This window comes from Salvelinus fontinalis, chromosome 7 (assembly GCF_029448725.1).
Source record: "Salvelinus fontinalis isolate EN_2023a chromosome 7, ASM2944872v1, whole genome shotgun sequence".
Lineage (NCBI taxonomy): Eukaryota > Metazoa > Chordata > Actinopteri > Salmoniformes > Salmonidae > Salvelinus > Salvelinus fontinalis.
This window is the reverse complement of record NC_074671.1, coordinates 62305087-62326880: the sequence shown is the minus strand read 5'-3', so window position 1 is coordinate 62326880 and position 21794 is coordinate 62305087. Positions and strand designations below refer to the sequence as shown.

At 47.4% G+C, this 21794-nt stretch overlaps 1 protein-coding gene across 1 annotated transcript; it reads right to left on the bottom strand.

The window, feature by feature from the left end:
• Positions 1–6: 6 nt before the first annotated feature.
• Positions 7–21547, bottom strand: tmem39a (transmembrane protein 39A). Its single transcript, XM_055930264.1, has 10 exons — positions 21252–21547; positions 18524–18725; positions 15437–15659; positions 15262–15345; positions 14486–14640; positions 12672–12782; positions 7858–8080; positions 4108–4295; positions 3574–3694; positions 7–1786 (listed from the first exon to the last, which is right to left on the bottom strand). The coding sequence occupies exons 2-10, from the start codon at positions 18628–18630 to the stop codon at positions 1511–1513; spliced, it is 1488 nt and encodes a 495-aa protein (XP_055786239.1). The 5' UTR covers positions 18631–18725; positions 21252–21547; the 3' UTR covers positions 7–1510.
• Between the last annotated feature and the right edge of the window lie 247 nt (positions 21548–21794).

Genomic DNA, 21794 nt, shown 5'->3' with positions numbered 1-21794 from the left:
CACAAGTCAGTTTAACAGCGCTTTTTATTTTTTATTTTATTTCAACGGCATAAAAAATGCTCATCGAAAATCAAACACTGTGAGCCATAGGACAGCATGTCTCCCTCCTCCATCTTCCACCTCACCCACTGAAAATATAAACACACAGCTAACGTTCCAGGTCATCTTTATTGCAGTCATCCTGCACATATCAGATCTCACAACATCTCAGGTACCACATTCATCATTCATTTGATATAGCAATCTGCTGAGGGGCCTTACAACAGGACTGCATTAAAAGACAAGGTGGAACGCGCCCATGAACAAACATGATCATACAGGCAACCTGGGATTTTGGCACGTTGATAAAAACATGAATCATTCTAGATCAGCTGCTCATAGAAAAGGAACAAAATAGAATGGATGAACGGACAATTATGGCACTAGAACCCATCCCACATCCTCACCTGGGACTCGCAACAAGGCAAGCTCTTTAAAATAACACTGCTAGCAGCTGAGCACAACTTGTAGCATTGAAGATACCAAGTGTAATGTTTTATTTAATTTCAAGCACACACTGGAAAGTAAAGCACATACATACGTCTGCACATTCAATGCGGTTTGTGTCCCATCTAGAAAAACGGCCATGCAATCTGTTGCGGTGGTGGTGTCCATTCTATATCTATGTTTTTCGCTTCTCAGGCACAGTGAAATGAAGAGCGGCTATTTGTGGTAAATTAATGACCTGAATGAACATGACACTGCAAAGAAAACATTGAGCCTGTCCCAAATTATACCCTATTCCCTATTTAGTGCACTACTTTTAACCTAGGCTAATAAGGCTCTGGTCAAAAGCTGTGCACTATGTAGGGAATAGGGTGCCATTTGGGACGTGGATATGTTCTACAGGCACCAGAGTCAGCGCTCATGGACAAACTGCAGACAGTCTTGCTACGAAACGAATCCTAATAAAACACCGTAAAGGGATGAATACGTTCTCTAAAGAGGCAGTGTGCAGGGAGAGGCGGGGTCTCCTCAGTCGCTTCCTTGATTGGCAACCGAGCCAAAGTCTCTTCCTTGATTGGCTGCCGGAACCATAGTCTATCCCTCTGATTGGCTCTGAAGTTTTCTTTAAGCATCTTTGGTGGAAGTCGGAACGCAGTGAGCATAGGAGGAGGAGCTTAGCACAGCACGTGGGCGGGGCCTCATGGCATCAAGAACACAACTCACTCTCTCCCATCCAATCGCTTTGCCCCATGAGACAACATCACATGACAATACTACCGTAATGCCCTGTTACTTTTGAAACAGTATACAAAATAAAATATTATTTAAATAGGTATAAACATTGCATGAAAAATAGAACCGTATCAAAACAATATGAGTTCACAGTCAGTCCCTCCCACCCCACTGCTGCACGCCCGACCCCCTCTCTCACCTCCACCCCTTCCACCCATCACTCCGTACAGCCAGGGAGGCCAGTGAGTATCCAAACCCACGTCCCCCAGCTCCAGAACCCTCTCCTGGGCCGTCACTGGGACTTGAGCCCCAGGCCGTTGGTGGCGGTGCTGTTGGTAGTGCTGGACCCTGTACTGGAGGTAACAGGGTAGGAGTAGGCCTTGCCCAGCACGATGCGGTCCCGGAGCAGCTTGAAGAGGACGTAGTAGTTACAGAACAGGATGAGGCCCAGGGACAGGGTGTGGTTCCAGCTTTCAGAGCGGAGCAGGGAGTACAGCTGGTACAGGACGACGCTACACTCAATCCAGATTAACAGGTTCAGGATCCGCAACGGCTTGTGGAAAAGGAACTACAACACAATAAATAATATCACAATTGGTATTTATTTATAAACATGTATTTATAGTTAGACTTGTAAATAAAGGGACGTCTCAAGGCAGGACATGGACAGATATAAACACACATCCACACTAAAGGATCTAGTGAAAGGCAGGACATGGACAGATATAAACACATCCACACTAAAGGATCTAGTGAAAGGCAGGACATGGACAGATATAAACACATCCACACTAAAGGATCTAGTGAAAGGCAGGACATGGGCAGATATAAACACATCCACACTAAAGGATCTAGTGAAAGGCAGGACATGGGCAGATATAAACACATCCACACTAAAGGATCTAGTGAAAGGCAGGACATGGGCAGATATAAACACATCCACACTAAAGGATCTAGTGAAACGCAGGACATGGGCAGATAAACACACACTAAAGGATCTAGTGAAAGGCAGGACATGGACAGATATAAACACATCCACACTAAAGGATCTAGTGAAAGACAGGACATGGGCAGATATAAACACATATCCACACTAAAGGATCTAGTGAAAGGCAGGACATGGGCAGATATAAACACACATCCACACTAAAGGATCTAGTGAAAGACAGGACATGGGCAGATATAAACACATCCACACTAAAGGATCTAGTGAAAGGCAGGACATGGGCAGATATAAACACATCCACACTAAAGGATCTAGTGAAAGGCAGGACATGGGCAGATATAAACACATCCACACTAAAGGATCTAGTGAAAGGCAGGACATGGGCAGATATAAACACATCCACACTAAAGGGTCTAGTGAAAGGCAGGACATGGGCAGATATAAACACATCCACACTAAAGGGTCTAGTGAAAGGCAGGACATGGGCAGATATAAACACACACTAAAGGATCTAGTGAAAGACAGGACATGGGCAGATATAAACACACACTAAAGGATCTAGTGAAAGGCAGGACATGGGCAGATATAAACACATCCACACTAAAGGGTCTAGTGAAAGGCAGGACATGGGCAGATAAACACACATCCACATTAAAGGATCTAGTGAAAGGCAGGACATGGGCAGATATAAACACACACTAAAGGATCTAGTGAAAGACAGGACATGGGCAGATATAAACACACACTAAAGGATCTAGTGAAAGACAGGACATGGGCAGATATAAACACACACTAAAGGATCTAGTGAAAGACAGGACATGGGCAGATATAAACACATCCACATTAAAGGATCTAGTGAAAGGCAGGACATGGGCAGATATAAACACACACTAAAGGATCTAGTGAAAGACAGGACATGGGCAGATATAAACACACACTAAAGGATCTGGTGAAAGGCAGGACATGGGCAGATAAACACACATCCACATTAAAGGATCTAGTGAAAGGCAGGACATGGGCAGATATAAACACACACTAAAGGATCTAGTGAAAGACAGGACATGGGCAGATATAAACACACACTAAAGGATCTAGTGAAAGACAGGACATGGGCAGATATAAACACACACTAAAGGATCTAGTGAAAGGCAGGACATGGACAGATATAAACACATCCACATTAAAGGATCTAGTGAAAGGCAGGACATGGGCAGATATAAACACACACTAAAGGATCTAGTGAAAGACAGGACATGGGCAGATATAAACACACACTAAAGGATCTGGTGAAAGGCAGGACATGGGCAGATATAAACACATCCACATTAAAGGATCTAGTGAAAGGCAGGACATGGGCAGATATAAACACACATCCACATTAAAGGGTCTAGTGAAAGGCAGTGACTCACGTAAAACCTAGCGTGGGAGACGTCTGAGGGCAGGGCCACGTTGTAGGGTCCTACAGCCTTGTACAGGCTACGACTGTGGCGTACTAACACCCCCTGGGGCCAGACCGTACTCTCAGACCACCTGCAACACACAATGAAAAGGTGGAGATTGATCCTACAGCCGACAGATCAAATAGAACCCTGCCTAGAAGACTAGACAGCAGAGTCTGGTGGACAGCAGGGTGGTTAACCCTCTTCCTGGAGACAGCCTCCTGATGCAGGGCTTTACTCCATCCCTGCTCTAACGCACCTGGTGGAGTCCTGAAGAACAGTTGATTAGAGTCAGACGTGTTGGAACAAAATCCTGCACATGTCTACTTCACCAGGAGAAAAGGTCGGGTTACGTACTGACACACACTGCTGCGGGCCGTTGTTGTAGAAGTGTGTGTGTGTGTGTGTGTGTGTGTGTGTGGGGGGACCACCTACACGTGCTGCGGGCCGTTGTTGTAGAAGTGTGTGTGTGTGTGTGTGTGTATGTGTGTGGGGACCACCTACACGTGCTGCGGGGCGTTGCTGTAGAACCCGTGCTCCAGCTTCTGCCAGCGCCCCAGGTGGGCTGCCGAGCGGTGCAGCAGGTCACAGTAGCTGGGAGGTAACAGCTGGCTCATCAGCATCACAAACGCATTGATCCACACCATGATCAGGTGCTCACAGGACCACCGCATGTCATAGTACTGGGTACTCTGGAGGGGGAGAGAAGACCACCTTTTAGGGTTCAAGGGCCTTAACACAAACGCAGGAGACAGCACCTAGGATACCTGGAGACTGGAGGAGGAAACTGTGAACACACAAAGACCCAGGGGAGATGAGTACCAGGAGGGTTGACAGTTCCTTGGATAACAGGGAGGGGAGGGGAGAGGAGTACCAGGAGGGTTGACAGTTCCTTGGATAACAGGGAGGGGGGAGGAGTACCAGGAGGGTTGACAGTTCCTTGGATAACAGGGAGGGGAGAGGAGTACCAGGAGGGTTGACAGTTCCTTGGATAACGGGGAGAGGAGTACCAGGAGGGTTGACAGTTCCTTGGATAACGGAGAGGGGAGAGGAGTAGCAGGAGGGTTGACAGTTCCTTGGATAACAGGGAGAGGAGAGGAATACCAGGAGGGTTGACAGTTCCGTGGATAACAGGGAGGGGGGAGGAGTACCAGGAGGGTTGACAGTTCCGTGGATAACATGGAGGGGGGAGGAGTACCAGGAGGGTTGACAGTTCCGTGGATAACAGGGAGGGGAGAGGAGTACCAGGAGGGTTGACAGTTCCTTGGATAACGGGGAGGGGGGAGGAGTACTAGGAGGGTTGACAGTTCCTTGGATAACGGGGAGGGGAGAGGAGTACCAGGAGGGTTGACAGTTCCTTGGATAACGGGGAGGGGGGAGGAGTACTAGGAGGGTTGACAGTTCCTTGGATAACAGGGAGGGGAGAGGAGTACCAGGAGGGTTGACAGTTCCTTGGATAACAGGGAGGGGAGAGGAGTAGCAGGAGGGTTGACAGTTCCTTGGATAACAGGGAGGGGAGAGGAGTAGCAGGAGGGTTGACAGTTCCTTGGATAACAGGGAGGGGAGAGGAGTACCAGGAGGGTTGACAGTTCCGTGGATAACAGGAAGGGGGGAGGAGTACCAGGAGGGTTGACAGTTCCGTGGATAACAGGGAGGGGGGAGGAGTACCAGGAGGGTTGACAGTTCCGTGGATAACAGGGAGGGGGGAGGAGTACCAGGAGGGTTGACAGTTCCGTGGATAACAGGGAGGGGGGAGGAGTACCAGGAGGGTTGACAGTTCCGTGGATAACAGGGAGGGGAGTACCAGGAGGGTTGACAGTTCCTTGGATAACGGGGAGGGGGGAGGAGTACCAGGAGGGTTGACAGTTCCTTGGATAACGGGTAGGGGAAAGAGTACCAGGAGGGTTGACAGTTCCTTGGATAACAGGGAGGGGAGAGGAGTACCAGGAGGGTTGACAGTTCCTTGGATAACAGGGAGGGGAGAGGAGTACGAGGAGGGTTGACAGTTCCTTGGATAACGGGGAGGGGGGAGGAGTACCAGGAGGGTTGACAGTTCCGTGGATAACAGGAAGGGGGGAGGAGTACCAGGAGGGTTGACAGTTCCGTGGATAACAGGGAGGGGGGAGGAGTACCAGGAGGGTTGACAGTTCCGTGGATAACAGGGAGGGGGGAGGAGTACCAGGAGGGTTGACAGTTCCGTGGATAACAGGGAGGGGAGAGGAGTACCAGGAGGGTTGACAGTTCCTTGGAGGGGAGGAGAAGGAAAGCAGCAACCTGCTAGAGGGAGGGAAAGAGAGTAGGAAGGAGAGGGAGAGAGAGATAGAGGAAGTGTGACGTACCTTGATGAAGCAGAGAGGAAGGCTATGTAGTAAGAGTTAGTACCTTGATGAAGCAGAGGGGAGGAAGACTACCTAGTAAGGGTAAGAGTTAGTACCTTGATGAAGCAGAGAGGAAGGCTATGTAGTAAGAGTTAGTACCTTGATGAAGCAGAGAGGAAGACTATGTAGTAAGAGTTACTACCTTGATGAAGCAGAGGGAGGAAGGCTATGTAGTAAGAGTTAGTACCTTGATGAAGCAGAGGGAGGAAGACTACCTAGTAGGGTAAGAGTTAGTACCTTGATGAAGCAGAGGGAGGAAGACTATGTAGTAAGAGTTAGTACCTTGATGAAGCAGAGGGGGGAAGGCTATGTAGTAAGAGTTAGTACCTTGATGAAGCAGAGAGGGGAAGGCTATGTAGTAAGAGTTAGTACCTTGATGAAGCAGAGGGAGAAAGGCTATGTAGTAAGAGTTAGTACCTTGATGAAGCAGAGAGAGGAAGGCTACGTAGTAAGGGTTAGTACCTTGAAGCAGAGAGAGGAAGGCTATGTAGTAAGAGTTAGTACCTTGATGAAGCAGAGAGGAAGGCTATGTAGTAAGAGTTAGTACCTTGATGAAGCAGAGAGAGGAAGGCTATGTAGTAAGAGTTAGTACCTTGATGAAGCAGAGAGGAAGGCTATGTAGTAAGAGTTAGTACCTTGATGAAGCAGAGAGAGGAAGGCTATGTAGTAAGAGTTAGTAGTAAGAGTTAGTACCTTGATGAAGCAGAGAGAGGAAGGCTATGTAGTAAGAGTTAGTACCTTGATGAAGCAGAGAGAGGAAGGCTATGTAGTAAGAGTTAGTACCTTGATGAAGCAGAGGAGAAAGGCTATGTAGTAAGAGTTAGTACCTTGATGAAGCAGAGAGAGGAAGGCTATGTAGTAAGAGTTAGTACCTTGATGAAGCAGAGAGAGGAAGGCTATGTAGTAAGAGTTAGTAGTAAGAGTTAGTACCTTGATGAAGCAGAGAGAGGAAGGCTATGTAGTAAGAGTTAGTACCTTGATGAAGCAGAGAGGGGAAGGCTATGTAGTAAGAGTTAGTACCTTGATGAAGCAGAGGGAGAAAGGCTATGTAGTAAGAGTTAGTACCTTGATGAAGCAGAGAGAGGAAGGCTATGTAGTAAGAGTTAGTACCTTGATGAAGCAGAGAGAGGAAGGCTATGTAGTAAGAGTTAGTACCTTGATGAAGCAGAGAGGAAGACTATGTAGTAAGAGTTAGTACCTTGATGAAGCAGAGGGGGGAAGGCTATGTAGTAAGAGTTAGTACCTTGATGAAGCAGAGAGAGGAAGGCTATGTAGTAAGAGTTAGTACCTTGATGAAGCAGAGAGAGGAAGACTATGTAGTAAGAGTTAGTACCTTGATGAAGCAGAGAGAGGAAGGCTACGTAGTAAGAGTTAGTACCTTGATGAAGCAGAGAGGAAGGCTATGTAGTAAGAGTTAGTACCTTGATGAAGCAGAGGGAGAAAGGCTATGTAGTAAGAGTTAGTACCTTGATGAAGCAGAGAGGAAGACTATGTAGTAAGAGTTAGTACCTTGATGAAGCAGAGGGAGGAAGACTATGTAGTAAGAGTTAGTACCTTGATGAAGCAGAGAGGAAGACTATGTAGTAAGAGTTAGTACCTTGATGAAGCAGAGGGAGGAAGACTATGTAGTAAGAGTTAGTACCTTGATGAAGCAGAGAGGAAGACTATGTAGTAAGAGTTAGTACCTTGATGAAGCAGAGGGAGGAAGACTATGTAGTAAGAGTTAGTACCTTGATGAAGCAGAGGAGGAAGACTATGTAGTAAGAGTTAGTACCTTGATGAAGCAGAGGGAGGAAGGCTACGTAGTAAGGGTAAGGGCTAGTACCTTGACGAAGCAGAGGGAGGAAGGCTACATAGTAAGGGTAAGGGCTAGTACCTTGACGAAGCAGAGGGGGAGGAAGGCAACGTAGTAAGCGCTGAAGAGGGAGTTGAAGAGGACTTCCTTGATGCGACGGTTGAAGTCGCTCCGGAGTTCCTCCACCTCACTGCGGATGAGTTCTGGAGATGGGGGCTGGGGACAGGTGTGGTGGGGGGTGTGGCCTGGAGTGGTAAACTGCTCTCTCAGGCTCTCCCTTAGTAACGCCAGGAAGTCCTTAGGCCTGGAGGGAGAAGAGAGAAGTAAGAATGATCTAGGATCAGTTTTTTCATAATGGAATAAGACTACAAGGACAAGGGGGACCAGGGCCCCGTATCCACAAAGTATCTCGGAGTAGAAAATTGGTGGGAAGTGCTGAGAATAGACATTTTACTCCTCTTATGGGTAAACATAAAAAGCTATGCATGAACCCTGCATGAACCCTCTTTACAAACCTCCCAGCTCAGAGTAGGTTTTGGGATGATGTTAAGACACTGCCCAGACAAACTCAACCAGGAGGAAAATCAAGTCATGGAAGTTGATCTGAGACGGTTCTCATGACAGTTTGAGGCACCACAAAGGAAAGACAGTGATGACGCTCATTAACCAAGTTGCACCTGATTTGATTTATTAGGATCCCCATTAGCCAATGTTGCCAGCTAGTCTTCCTGGGGTCCGACACATTACGATACATTTAAAAACATGAACATATAGTGTGTCTGCATCTACCAGTTCCACATACACGTCAGTACACACACAACCAGTAGGTCACATGGGGGCGTTGTGCCGTGAAGTGTTGCTTTATCTGTTTTTTGAAACCAGGTTTGCTGTTTATTTGCTCTATATGAGTGCAGCCCACTGCACTGAGAATAGGAAACACTTACCACCGATAAATCCACGATAATTGAGAATTTCAATAAGCATTTTTCTACGGCTGGCCATGCTTTCCACCTGGCTACCCCTACCCCGGTCAACAGCCCTGCACCCCTCACAACAACTTGGATAAAGGTAAAAAAATAAATACCTAGGTGTCTGGTTAGATTGTAAACTCTCCTTCCAGACTCACATTAAGCATCTCCAATCCAAAATTAAATCTAGAATCAGCTTCCTATTTCGCAACAAAGCATCCTTCACTCATGCTGCCAAACATACCTTTGTAAAACTGACTAGCCAATTACTCCTTTGGCCTCCTTTCCTTCCAGTTCTCTGCTGCCAATGACTGGAACAAATTGCAAAAATCACTGAAGCTGGAGACTCATATTTCCCTCTTGAACTTTAAGCACCAGCTGTCAGAGCAGTTCACAGATCACTGCACCTGTAAATAGCCCATCTGTAAAAGCCCATCCAACTACCTCATTCCCATACTGTTATTTTTTTTATTTTCTCCTTTGCACCCCAGTATCCCTACTTACACATTCATCTTCTGCACATCTATCACTCGTGTTTAATTGCTAAATTGTAATTGTCCTTGAATATATTCTGCACCTAGGAACTGTGAAAAGCCTCCTGGTGGCATGTCTGGTCGGGTAAGAGCGTGTGTCACACGGCGTAACACATTTAACAAACTAAACATTCAAATACCGTTACAGAAGGTAAAGTAAAAACCCAAACCGGTCCGTGCATCAATACCGGTATATAGTAAACTACGGTACACCGCCCAGCCCTAGCAGTCAGTCTTTCCTCAGCTCTTAGCCAAGAGAGACTGGTATGCATAGTATGAATATTATCCCTCTAGTTACAATGAAGAGCAAGACGTTCTGCTCTGTTCTGGGCCAGCTGCAGCTTAACTAGGTCTTTCTTTGTAGCACTTAACCACATGACTGGACAATAATCAAGATAAGATCCAACTAGAACCTGCAGGACTTGCTTTGTGGAGTGTGGTGTCAAAAAAGCAGAGCATCTCTTTATTACGGATAAGCTTCTCCCCATCTTTACAACCATTAAATCTATATGTTTTGACCATGACAGTTTACAAATCAAAAGGTAACGCCATCTAATTTTGTCTCGACTTGTTCAACAGCCACACCATTCATTACCAGATTCAGCTGAGGTCTAGCAGTTAGGGAATGATTTGTACCAAATACAATGCTCTTAGTTTTAGAGATGTTCAGGACCAGTTTATTACTGGCCACCCATTCCAAAACAGACTGCAACTCTAAGGGTTTCAGTGACTTCACTAGCTGTGGTTGCTGATGTGTATATGGTTGAATCATCAGCATACATAGACACATGCTTTGTTTAATGCCAGTGGCAGGTCATTGGTGAAAATAGAAAATAGTAGAAGTCCTAGAGAGCTGCCCTGCGGTACACCACAATTTACATGTTTTACATTAGAGAAGCTTCCATTAAAGAAAACCCTCTGAGTTCTATTAGATAGATAGCCATATTGTGGATTCAGAGCTGAGGTTGAAAAGCCACAACACACAAGTTCTCAACAACAGGTTATGGTCAATAATATCAAAGGCTGCACTGAAATCTAACAGTACAGCTCCCACAATCTTCTTAATATCAATTTATTTCAACCAATCAGTCATTTGTGTCAGTGCAGTACATATTGAGTGCCCTTCTCTATAAGCATGCTGAAAGTCTGTTGTTAATTTGTTTACAGAGAAACAACATTGTATTTGGTCAAAAACAATTTCCCCAACAGTTTGGTAAGAGCTGGCAGCCAGCTGATAGGTCTGCTGTTAGAACCAGTAAAAGCCGCTTTACCAGTCTTGGGTAGCGGAATGACTTTGGCTTCCCTCCAGGCCTGAGGACAAAGACTTTCCTCTAGGCTCAGATTAAAGATTTGACAAATAGGATGGTAGCTGACTCTATAGCCACTCCTATGTAGCTTTCCATCTAAGTTGTCAATGCCAGGAGGTTTGTCATTATTGATCGATAACAATAATTATTCCACCTCTCCCAGACCAACTTCACAAAATTATACCTTAGAAAAACATAGTTTCATTATTACATTTTTTAAATGTATGAATACGATGGCTCACTGTTCGTTGTTGACATTTCCTGCCTAAGTTTGCCCACTTTGCCATTAAGTCATCTTTAAAATGATTGGCAACATCCAATGATGGAGGATAATCAATCGCTCTGAACCCAATAGCATGCGTCAGACAACCACAGTGAATGTGACATTAAAACATTGCAATGATAAAACGTTTGATATCATTTTCACACGTTTCAAAAGTCTATAATTATTTTCCCGAACACAATCAAAAGTTAACATAGGCCCAAGATGCCTTCAACTGCCCAACTTATAGGCATGTCCAATTTAGGCACCTTTTTAACAATGTGATATTGTGCTCCAAAGGGATAACTTGAAATAACATGATGTAGGTTAATGAAATAACCCAAATAAAAATATGTGATTATTTATCATATTATGTGAAATAGGCCTCATGTGAAATCACTGTCAAAAATACTGCTGCGTCGCCTCATGAGTGGCGCAGTGGTCTAAGGCACTGCATCGCAGTGCGGGCTGTGCCACTAGAGATTCTGAGTTCGAGTCCAGACTCTGTCGCAACCGGCTGCGACCGGAAGACCCATGGGGCGGCGCACAATTGGCACAGCGTCGTCCGGGTTAGGGGAGGGTTTGGCCAGCAGGGATGTCCTTGTCCCATCGCGCACTAGCAACTCCTGTGGCGGGCCGGGCGCAGTGCACGCTGACCAGGTGTATGGCGTTCCCTCCGACACATTGGTGCGGTTGGCTTCTGGGTTACGCGGGCATTGTGTCAAGAAGCAGTGCGGCTTGGTTGGGTTGTGTTTCGGAGGACTCACAGCTCTCGACCTTCGCCTCTCCCGAGTCCGTACGGGAGTTGCAGCGATAAGACAAGACTGTAACTACCAATTGGATACCACAAAATTGGGGAGAAAAAGGGGTACATTTTTGTAATAAAAATGAGAAATGAAAAATAATGATGCATTTAAGTCGATGTATTGATTTATCATACAGAAATATCAAAACATTCTTTCAACAACTCCAATTGCCTGACTATGGCGCTGGTACCACTGACTCACTGCCCTGCTCTACTACCAAGAAGCTTTAAAAGAATGATTATCATAATAAACAAGAAGCCTGCTGGTAACTGTTAACCGATTAGGACAGCTGGTAACTGTTAACCGATTAGGACAGCTGGTAACTGTTAATTGATTAGGACAGCTGGTAACTGTTAACCGATTAGGACAGCTGGTAACTGATTAGGACAGCTGGTGTCCTAAAGATCTGTCAACTAGGTAGGACTCTTATGACTAGAGGTTTCATGAATAGCTTGTATTCGGAACCATAAGAGCAGGAGATTCTCTATTCTCATCACTTAAGACCAATTTTCTACTCTGAGGCTCTTTGTGGATACGGGGCCCAGCACTCCTACTGCCATTATTAATACGGGCCCAGAAATAGAACAGGTAAGACGTAAACCAAGTATTATTCTGTCTTATTCAGTTTCATTCTTTTTAAAATGACACTATTATTGCATTTATGAAAACGTCACATGACAGGAATATCACATTGTTGTCTCTTTGCAGTGTACTCTCTATGGTACTTCAAATGCCCACCCTTTAGGTGGGGTTTCAGCTCAAAAGACCATTGACTAAACTCACACAATCAAAAAGAGGAATCTGTCCCAGGCTGTGAGAGAGAAGAAATCAAGAGGAGTTCCTGACTGCCTCTGATTCCACCCACTTCACAGGGAACTTTAATTGCCATTTCTTAAGTCAATGTTCTGTCCTCCACTCTGACCAGAAGGTTGGGTTTGGCTGGGGGAGAGAACATTGAAGTCTGTTGTTTATTTGTTTACCTGAATATGGGGAGTGTGTGTGTTTATGTGAGTGTTTACCTGAAGAAGGGCCCGTGGGACAGGTCCTGGTCTGAGTAACCACAGTCTGAAGGCACTGGCTGGGCCCTACTCTCCTGATGGAAGCAACACAGGGGGACATACACCCCAAACCTGACGCACAGAGAGACAGGGGAGAGGAGAGAGAGGAGAGAGGGGAGAGAGAGAGAGGAGAGAGAGAGAGGAGAGAGAGGATAGAGGAGAGAGAGAGGAGAGAGAGAGAGAGAGAAGAGAGAGAGGAGAGAGGAGAGAGAGGAGAGAGAGGAGAGAGAGAGAAGAGAGAGAGAGGGGAGAGAGAGAGGAGAGAGAGAGAGGGGAGAGAGAGAGGAGAGAGAGAGAGGAGAGAGGAGAGAGAGAGGGGAGAGAGAGAGGAGAGAGAGAGAGGAGAGAGAGAGAGGAGAGAGAGAGAGGAGAGAGAGAGAGGAGAGAGAGAGAGGAGAGAGAGAGGGGAGAGGAGAGAGAGAGGAGAGAGAGAGGAGAGAGAGAGGAGAGAGAGACAGGAGAGAGAGACAGGAGAGAGAGAGGAGAGAGACGGGAGAGAGACAGGAGAGAGGAGAGAGAGGAGAGAGACAGGAGAGAGACAGGAGAGAGGAGAGAGAGGAGAGAGAGGAGAGAGGACAATGGGAAATAAAGAACCATGTGTTAGATCAACTAGATAATGGAGATTTGACACTGCGATCAACTAGATAATGGTGAATATGACACTGCGATCAACTAGATAATGGTGAATATGACACTGCGATCAACTAGATAATGGTGAATATGACACTGCGATCAACTAGATAATGGTGAATATGACACTGCGATCAACTAGATAATGGTGAATATGACACTGCGATCAACTAGATAATGGTGAATATGACACTGCGATCAACTAGATAATGGTGAATATGACACTGCGATCAACTAGATAATGGTGAATATGACACTGCGATCAACTAGATAATGGTGAATATGACACTGCGATCAACTAGATAATGGTGAATATGACACTGCGATCAACTAGATAATGGTGAATATGACACTGCGATCAACTAGATAATGGTGAATATGACACTGCGATCAACTAGATAATGGTGAATATGACACTGCGATCAACTAGATAATGGAGAATATGACACTGCGATCAACTAGATAATGGAGAATATGACACTGTGATCAACTAGATAATGGAGAATATGACACTGTGATCAACTAGATAATGGAGAATATGACACTGTGATCAACTAGATAATGGAGAATATGACACTGTGATCAACTAGATAATGGAGAATATGACACTGTGATCAACTAGATAATGGAGAATATGACACTGTGATCAACTAGATAATGGAGAATATGACACTGTGATCAACTAGATAATGGAGAATATGACACTGTGATCAACTAGATAATGGAGAATATGACACTGCGATCAACTAGATAATGGAGAATATGACACTGCGATCAACTAGATAATGGAGAATATGACACTGCGATCAACTAGATAATGGAGAATATGACACTGCGATCAACTAGATAATGGAGAATATGACACTGTGATCAACTAGATAATGGAGAATATGACACTGTGATCAACTAGATAATGGAGAACATGACACTGTGATCAACTAGATAATGGTGAATATGACACTGTGATCAACTAGATAATGGTGAACAATAAAACACACTACTTCTCTGTACACACATCATCTCTGAATCAAACCACTAGAGTACCATCTACAGAGCTGTACTGAGACACCAACTGTAGAGCTGCTGTCATACAGTAACTAGTCTGAAACCTCTGGGAACTCCGCTCTCTGAACACAGACACTCACGGGTATCCAAGGAAGAGCAGGTTGAGCACCGAGTGGTTCTTGAACAGGTTGACCAGGGTCCAACAGAGAACCCAGCCACACAGAGTGAGGAGGCTGAGCCGTGCTGCGATCAGAACCACGTACCGTACCAAGGAACATGGACTGGTCTGAGATGCCTGGGGGGGGGGGGGGGGGGACACACACACACAGAGAGACAGAGAAACACACGCACAGGTTAGAGGTTATACAAACACAATCCACTGACAGCACAATCAACCACAATGCATTGCTACACTAAGCTCTTAACTGGGACATAACAAGACTACAATCCTCAATATTAAGCCGACACAAGTCAGTCAAACACACAACCCTGGCCAGAGTCCAGACAACAACACGAAGCCAGTCACACACTAACGATGCAACTAGGAGGATCAGCGTAGGCCTAAATACTAGAAACAAGTTCACTCCAATCCCTACTACTACACCACTAAACATGATGCAACGAGTTTACAAACAGCTGATGAATAGGCAGATAAAGTTGAGGAAGGGAGAGAGGTAGAACGAGAGAGAGAGGTAGAAAGAGAGAGAGAGAGAGGTAGAGAGAGAGGTAGAAAGAGAGAGAGAGAGAGGTAGAAAGAGAGAGAGAGGTAGAAAGAGAGAGAGAGGTAGAAAGAGAGAGAGAGGGGGGTAGAAAGAGAGAGGTAGAAAGAGAGAAGATGAGAGGTAGAAAGAGAGAGAGAGGTGGAAAGAGATAGAGATAAAGTGAGAGAGGTAGAGAGATATAGAATGAGAGATACCTCTGACACTATAGTCCACACCAGTCTCCTGGCCAGCATCACTGTGATGAAGATAGCCAGGTGGTAGTCCATCAGATGGAAGTTCTGCAGAGAGGAGACAACAAACGGACTGAAGGTGTGTGAACTCAACAGAGTTATAGGTTATCTCTGTGTGTGTGTGTTCACTACTACTCACCAGAGAGGTGGAGGCAGCAGGGTGACTATAAGGGTACCACCACACAGTCCTGTAGATATTAATATACTGAACAAACAGCGCCACCAGCAGGTAGAGGAAGAGCAGGAACTCAAACAGCAGGCTGCTGTCCAATGGGAGGTCAGGGATCCGGTAGTGACGGACGGGTTCCGGCGTGATGAGGGCCGAGAGGGGCGGGGCAGAGAGACCCACACAGTTACTGCTCCTGGAGGGAGGGGGGCATAGAGAGAAGCTGGGGTTACTGGTGTGTTGTGGTTCTGGAGTGGCCTTGAGCTTGAGTGTTATAGCGTGCTGAGCATCTGAGTCCGCCGGACGACCACCCCTGGAGAACGAGTCCGCCAGGCTACTACTGGAGAACGAGTCCACCGGGCTACCCCTGGAGAACGAGTCCACCGGACTACCCCTGGAGAACGAGTCCCCCGGGCTACCCCTGGAGAACGAGTCCCCCGGGCTACCCCTGGAGAACGAGTCCCCCGGGCTACCCCTGGAGAACGAGTCCCCCGGGCTACTCCTGGAGAACGAGTCCCCCGGGCTACTCCTGGAGAACGAGTCCCCCGGGCTACTCCTGGAGAACGAGTCCCCCGGGCTACTCCTGGAGAACGAGTCCCCCGGGCTACTCCTGGAGAACGAGTCCCCCGGGCTACTCCTGGAGAACGAGTCCCCCGGGCTACTCCTGGAGAACGAGTCCCCCGGGCTACTCCTGGAGAACGAGTCCCCCGGGCTACTCCTGGAGAACGAGTCCCCCGGGCTACTCCTGGAGAACGAGTCCCCCGGGCTACTCCTGGAGAACGAGTCCCCCGGGCTACTCCTGGAGAACGAGTCCCCCGGGCTACTCCTGGAGAACGAGTCCCCCGGGCTACTCCTGGAGAACGAGTCCCCCGGGCTACTCCTGGAGAACGAGTCCCCCGGGCTACTCCTGGAGAACGAGTCCCCCGGGCTACTCCTGGAGAACGAGTCCCCCGGGCTACTCCTGGAGAACGAGTCCCCCGGGCTACTCCTGGAGAACGAGTCCCCCGGGCTACTCCTGGAGAACGAGTCCCCCGGGCTACTCCTGGAGAACGAGTCCCCCGGGCTACTCCTGGAGAACGAGTCCCCCGGGCTACTCCTGGAGAACGAGTCCCCCGGGCTACTCCTGGAGAACGAGTCCCCCGGGCTACTCCTGGAGAACGAGTCCCCCGGGCTACTCCTGGAGAACGAGTCCCCCGGGCTACTCCTGGAGAACGAGTCCCCCGGGCTACTCCTGGAGAACGAGTCCCCCGGGCTACTCCTGGAGAACGAGTCCCCCGGGCTACTCCTGGAGAACGAGTCCCCCGGGCTACTCCTGGAGAACGAGTCCCCCGGGCTACTCCTGGAGAACGAGTCCCCCGGGCTACTCCTGGAGAACGAGTCCCCCGGGCTACTCCTGGAGAACGAGTCCCCCGGGCTACTCCTGGAGAACGAGTCCCCCGGGCTACTCCTGGAGAACGAGTCCCCCGGGCTACTCCTGGAGAACGAGTCCCCCGGGCTACTCCTGGAGAACGAGTCCCCCGGGCTACTCCTGGAGAACGAGTCCCCCGGGCTACTCCTGGAGAACGAGTCCCCCGGGCTACTCCTGGAGAACGAGTCCCCCGGGCTACTCCTGGAGAACGAGTCCCCCGGGCTACTCCTGGAGAACGAGTCCCCCGGGCTACTCCTGGAGAACGAGTCCCCCGGGCTACTCCTGGAGAACGAGTCCCCCGGGCTACCCCTGGAGAACGAGTCCCCCGGGCTACCCCTGGAGAACGAGTCCCCCAGACTACCCCTGGAGAACGAGTCCGCCAGACTACCCCTGGAGAACGAGTCCGCCAGACTACCACTGGAGAACGAGTCCGCCAGACTACCACTGGAAAACGAGTCCCCCAGACTACCACTGGAGAACGAGTCCCCCAGACTACTACTGGAGAACGAGTCCACCAGGCTACTACTGGAGAACGAGTCCACCAGGCTACTACTGGAGAACGAGTCCCCCAGACTACCACTGGAGAACGAGTCCCCCAGACTACCACTGGAGAACGAGTCCACCAGACTACCACTGGAGAACGAGTCCACCAGACTACCACTGGAGAACGAGTCCACCAGGCTACTACTGGAGAACGAGTCCACCAGACTACTACTGGAGAACGAGTCCGCCAGACTACTACTGGAGAACGAGTCCCCCAGACTACCACTGGAGAACGAGTCCACCAGACTACCACTGGAGAACGAGTCCCCCAGACTACCACTGGAGAACGAGTCCCCCAGACTACCACTGGAGAACGAGTCCCCCAGACTACTACTGGAGAACGAGTCCACCAGACTACTACTGGAGAACGAGTCCCCCAGACTACTACTAGAGAACGAGTCCACCAGACTACTACTGGAGAACGAGTCCGCCAGACTACTACTGGAGAACGAGTCCACCAGACTACTACTGGAAAACGCAGGAATGTGATTAACAGTGAGGGAAAGGAGAACATGTTGTGACGAGAAAAGACCAGAACAATGGAAGTGAAATGATCTCTATGCCTCTTCCTCATCGGTGTTGATCTGAGCTGGCATACCTTCTTCCTCCTCGGTGTTGATCTGAGCTGGCATACCTTCTTCCTCCTCAGTGTTGATCTGAGCTGGCATACCTTCTTCCTCCTCAGTGTTGATCTAAGCTGGCATACCTTCTTCCTCCTCAGTGTTGATCTGAGCTGGCATACCTTCTTCCTCCTCAGTGTTTATCTGAGCTGGCATACCTTCTTCCTCCTCAGAGGGGGGGTATTAATAATCTGACTCCACCCCCCCTCACGCACATCAATCATCTATTTGACTGAGATGAATTCTGTTAGAATATTAAGTCACAGTCAGGACGGGAAGGAAGAAGCTATGACCGTCTCATGGTAGATGCAGACAGTAACATTTTAAAAACAGAAGCTCAAATAGCCTCGGCCTACACATTTAACTTCCCATGAGGCCTGTTTGTGTTTGGTGGGGTAGGAGGGTTAGGTCTGCTTGTTGTAGTACACTACTTTACCCCATCTGTGTGTGTGTTAGGGGTGTCGACAGTATCTGTGTTCGTATCCTAACCTGTTTCTGAGTCCGTTGCCGAGGCTGCCCCCCACCAGAGTCTGTAGGGAGGGCAGAGCAGAGCGGCTCAGCTGTTGTCTACTTGGCCCCCTGCGGCCCCCGGGCATGGCCAGGCACCACCTCAACACCCCCTGCTACTGCCTCTCCACCTAGACCCAGAGACCAGCACCACCTCACAGCCCGGCCCAACACAGCCAGGCCACTGGAGAGACGGACAGAGAGAGAAAACAACGTCAGGGTCATGTTCATTAGGCACAACACGTTAGAAAACAGAGTCAAACAGGGAGGTAGAATAGTATCTGAACTTGTGCACATTGCAACACATTTTGTTATGGTGTGGGCTCTAATGAACACAGCCCAGGTGCAATGAAGAACAGTCCCAACAGAGGACAGAATGTGTACACACACGTTGCAGATAGACATCTACTGAAAAAACATGCCATGAATGAGTCTCGTCATATCAACCTATGATGAGTAGTCGGATAAACAATGTATTTCTGTCTAAACCTTCCAGAACATGGTATCCTACTGAACACAGCCCCGGGGAAGATGGTGACAAACAGAGGCAAGACTAGGATAGAGTCAATAGAACAGAGGTAGGTGAATAGGTCCTGGGCTAGGTTACTGGTAGGACAACATCACCATAGTCAAGCACCCAGGGTCATGCAACTTTACATAAAACTACATCCTCAGACTGATCACAGACGGGCATCTCACAGACGGGCATCACACAGGCATCGCACACACAGACACACAGAGAGAGAGAGAGACAGGCATCACACAGACACACAGAGACAAACAGACAGACACAGACAGAAAGCCATCACACAGACAGAAAGGTATCACACACAGACAGACAGATATCTCACACACAGACAGACAGGCGTTAGACACAGACACACAGACACAGACAGGCATCACAGAGAGACAGAGAGACAGGCATCACACACACACACAGACAGGCATCACACACAGACAAACACAGACAGGCATCACACACACACACACACACACACACACACACACACACACACACACACACACAGACAGACAGACAGGCATCACACAGACAGACAGACAGGCATCACACACACAGACACAGACAGACAGGCATCACACACACAGACAGACAGGCATCACACACACAGACAGACAGGCATCACACACACAGACAGACAGGCATCACACACACACAGGCATCATACACACACACACACAGGCATCACACACACAGACAGGCATCACACACACACAGACAGGCATCACACACACACAGACAGGCATCACACACACACACACACACACACACACAGACAGGCATCACACACACACACACACACACACACACACACACAGACAGGCATCACACACACACACACCTACAAGCATCACACACAGACAAACATCACACACAGACAAACATCACACACAGACAAACATCACACACAGACAAACATCACACACAGACAGACAGACAGACAGACAGACAGACAGACAGACAGGAATCACACACAGACAGACAACACACACAGACAGACAGGCATCGAATGCATGTACAAGCACACAGTCATCAAACACTTTACAATGGCAGCCAGGTGAGAGACAACAACCGTAGTTACTGTAGATGCCACGGTTATAGAACAAGAGATAAGTAAACCAGGTTATCGCAATTACCTTTGTCTGTGTCTGTGTGTGTGTGTGTGTGTGTGTGTGTGTGTCTGTGTAACTGAGGAGCTTCCTAGTGGCTGTACATAGGCTAATGTATAGTTTGCTGGAACAATCCACACACACAGTCATTCCATTAAGGGAGACTGAACAGAAAGGAGTTAGTGAGAGACAGACAATGCCCACAACCACAAAACAAAGGTAGCTGGCTAGTCCAGTACACTATAACCTTGACTACTGGAGGAGCAGGGAAGGGATGCAAAGGTGCCAGTCAACTTAGACTAGCTAGGCTGTCCTTCCACGTACTAATGTTTCTGGTGATGATGAGTGATAACGGCTATAAAAAATATCCTACTTATCCATGCTCGTATCAGATCAGAGTAGCCTATCTGCAAACATAGCTAGCTACTGTTCTCAGGCAACACTTTCTTAAGTATGACTATACTGTAGTGTTGTATCGAAACTGAAGTTTTTCAACAGCAAAATGCGGAAACTGCCCAGATCAGAAGGCATGCGCAATAAAGTAACGGCTTTATGCCAGTTCGTGATAAACTGTGGCTGATAGAATGGAAACTGTTACAATATTATAGGCAACTGTTACACAATCTGACACTTGTATTGAGAGTGCAATATTCCCAATGGCAGAGCATCGAATTTCTAACTACTTTATAACTAACTGAACATTCAAGAAGATGAAACATTCTCATAGTAGTTGAAAAGTTGTATTTTCAAGACACGTAGCTAACGTTAACTAGCTAAACACATATTGTACATACTACACATTTAACTAGATATGTATAAGCAATTTGTAGCTAGCTAGTTATTTCCAGTAACATTGTCAAGCTACCTAACGAACAGTGCTAGCTAGCTTTTGTGTGTTATTGGACATGGTCGAACAGTTATTTGTTATTATAGAGGAGAAACGAGACAATTTACAGGATTCATCATTTCAAATGGGGAAGTTAGCTAGCCTAGGTAGCTACATTATGTTTAATTTGATGCATTGTATACAAAAACAGCTAGCTAATTAGCTACTCGTGCAGGAATTAAACAGAATACTCACACAACATTGACAAAAAGCGGATGGTGTGGACACGGATGCATCAGTCAATTGTGGGTTGACAAGCCGAGACAGGAACGAACATTTCTCTCGTCTTAAAAGGGAATATATTCATAGGCTTTAGCGGGGACGGGGGTTGTGTGCTACTTATAAACACACAGAACGTTATATCGGTTTACCTCCAACAATAAACATACGGTTAAAAACGAGTCTGTTTGCAGTGCAACAGTAGCTAGCTACAGTCACTAGTAGCACACAGAGACCGACGTGGCAAAGCGATGCCTGTTTTGCGAAAACGTCATCATTCATGCGACGTGTTCTTCAGCCACGCAGCCGCACACGAATTTGGTGACGAATATTTACACATATTGTACAATCCTCTTGCAAAGCAGTGGATTTTCAAGTAAACATTTTCAACACAGGGTAAATTATGTTAAATAAAAAATATGCATTTAATTCCTGCTAACTTTATGTTGAATAAATTATCACACGTATGACATATGACATCCCATGGCACACATCTTATATGGATCTTATATGGATGGC

Excerpts from the sequence above, each read along its gene's own strand:
- tmem39a (XM_055930264.1), bottom strand. The coding sequence starts at position 18,630 with ATGCCCGGGGGCCGCAGGGGGCCAAGTAGACAACAGCTGAGCCGCTCT. Across the intron at positions 15,660-18,523 it reads GGCAACGGACTCAGAAACAG|GAGCAGTAACTGTGTGGGTC; the intron begins GTTAGGATACGA and ends CCCTCCCTCCAG. Across the intron at positions 8,081-12,671 it reads TCCCACGGGCCCTTCTTCAG|GCCTAAGGACTTCCTGGCGT; the intron begins GTAAACACTCAC and ends TTCTCCCTCCAG.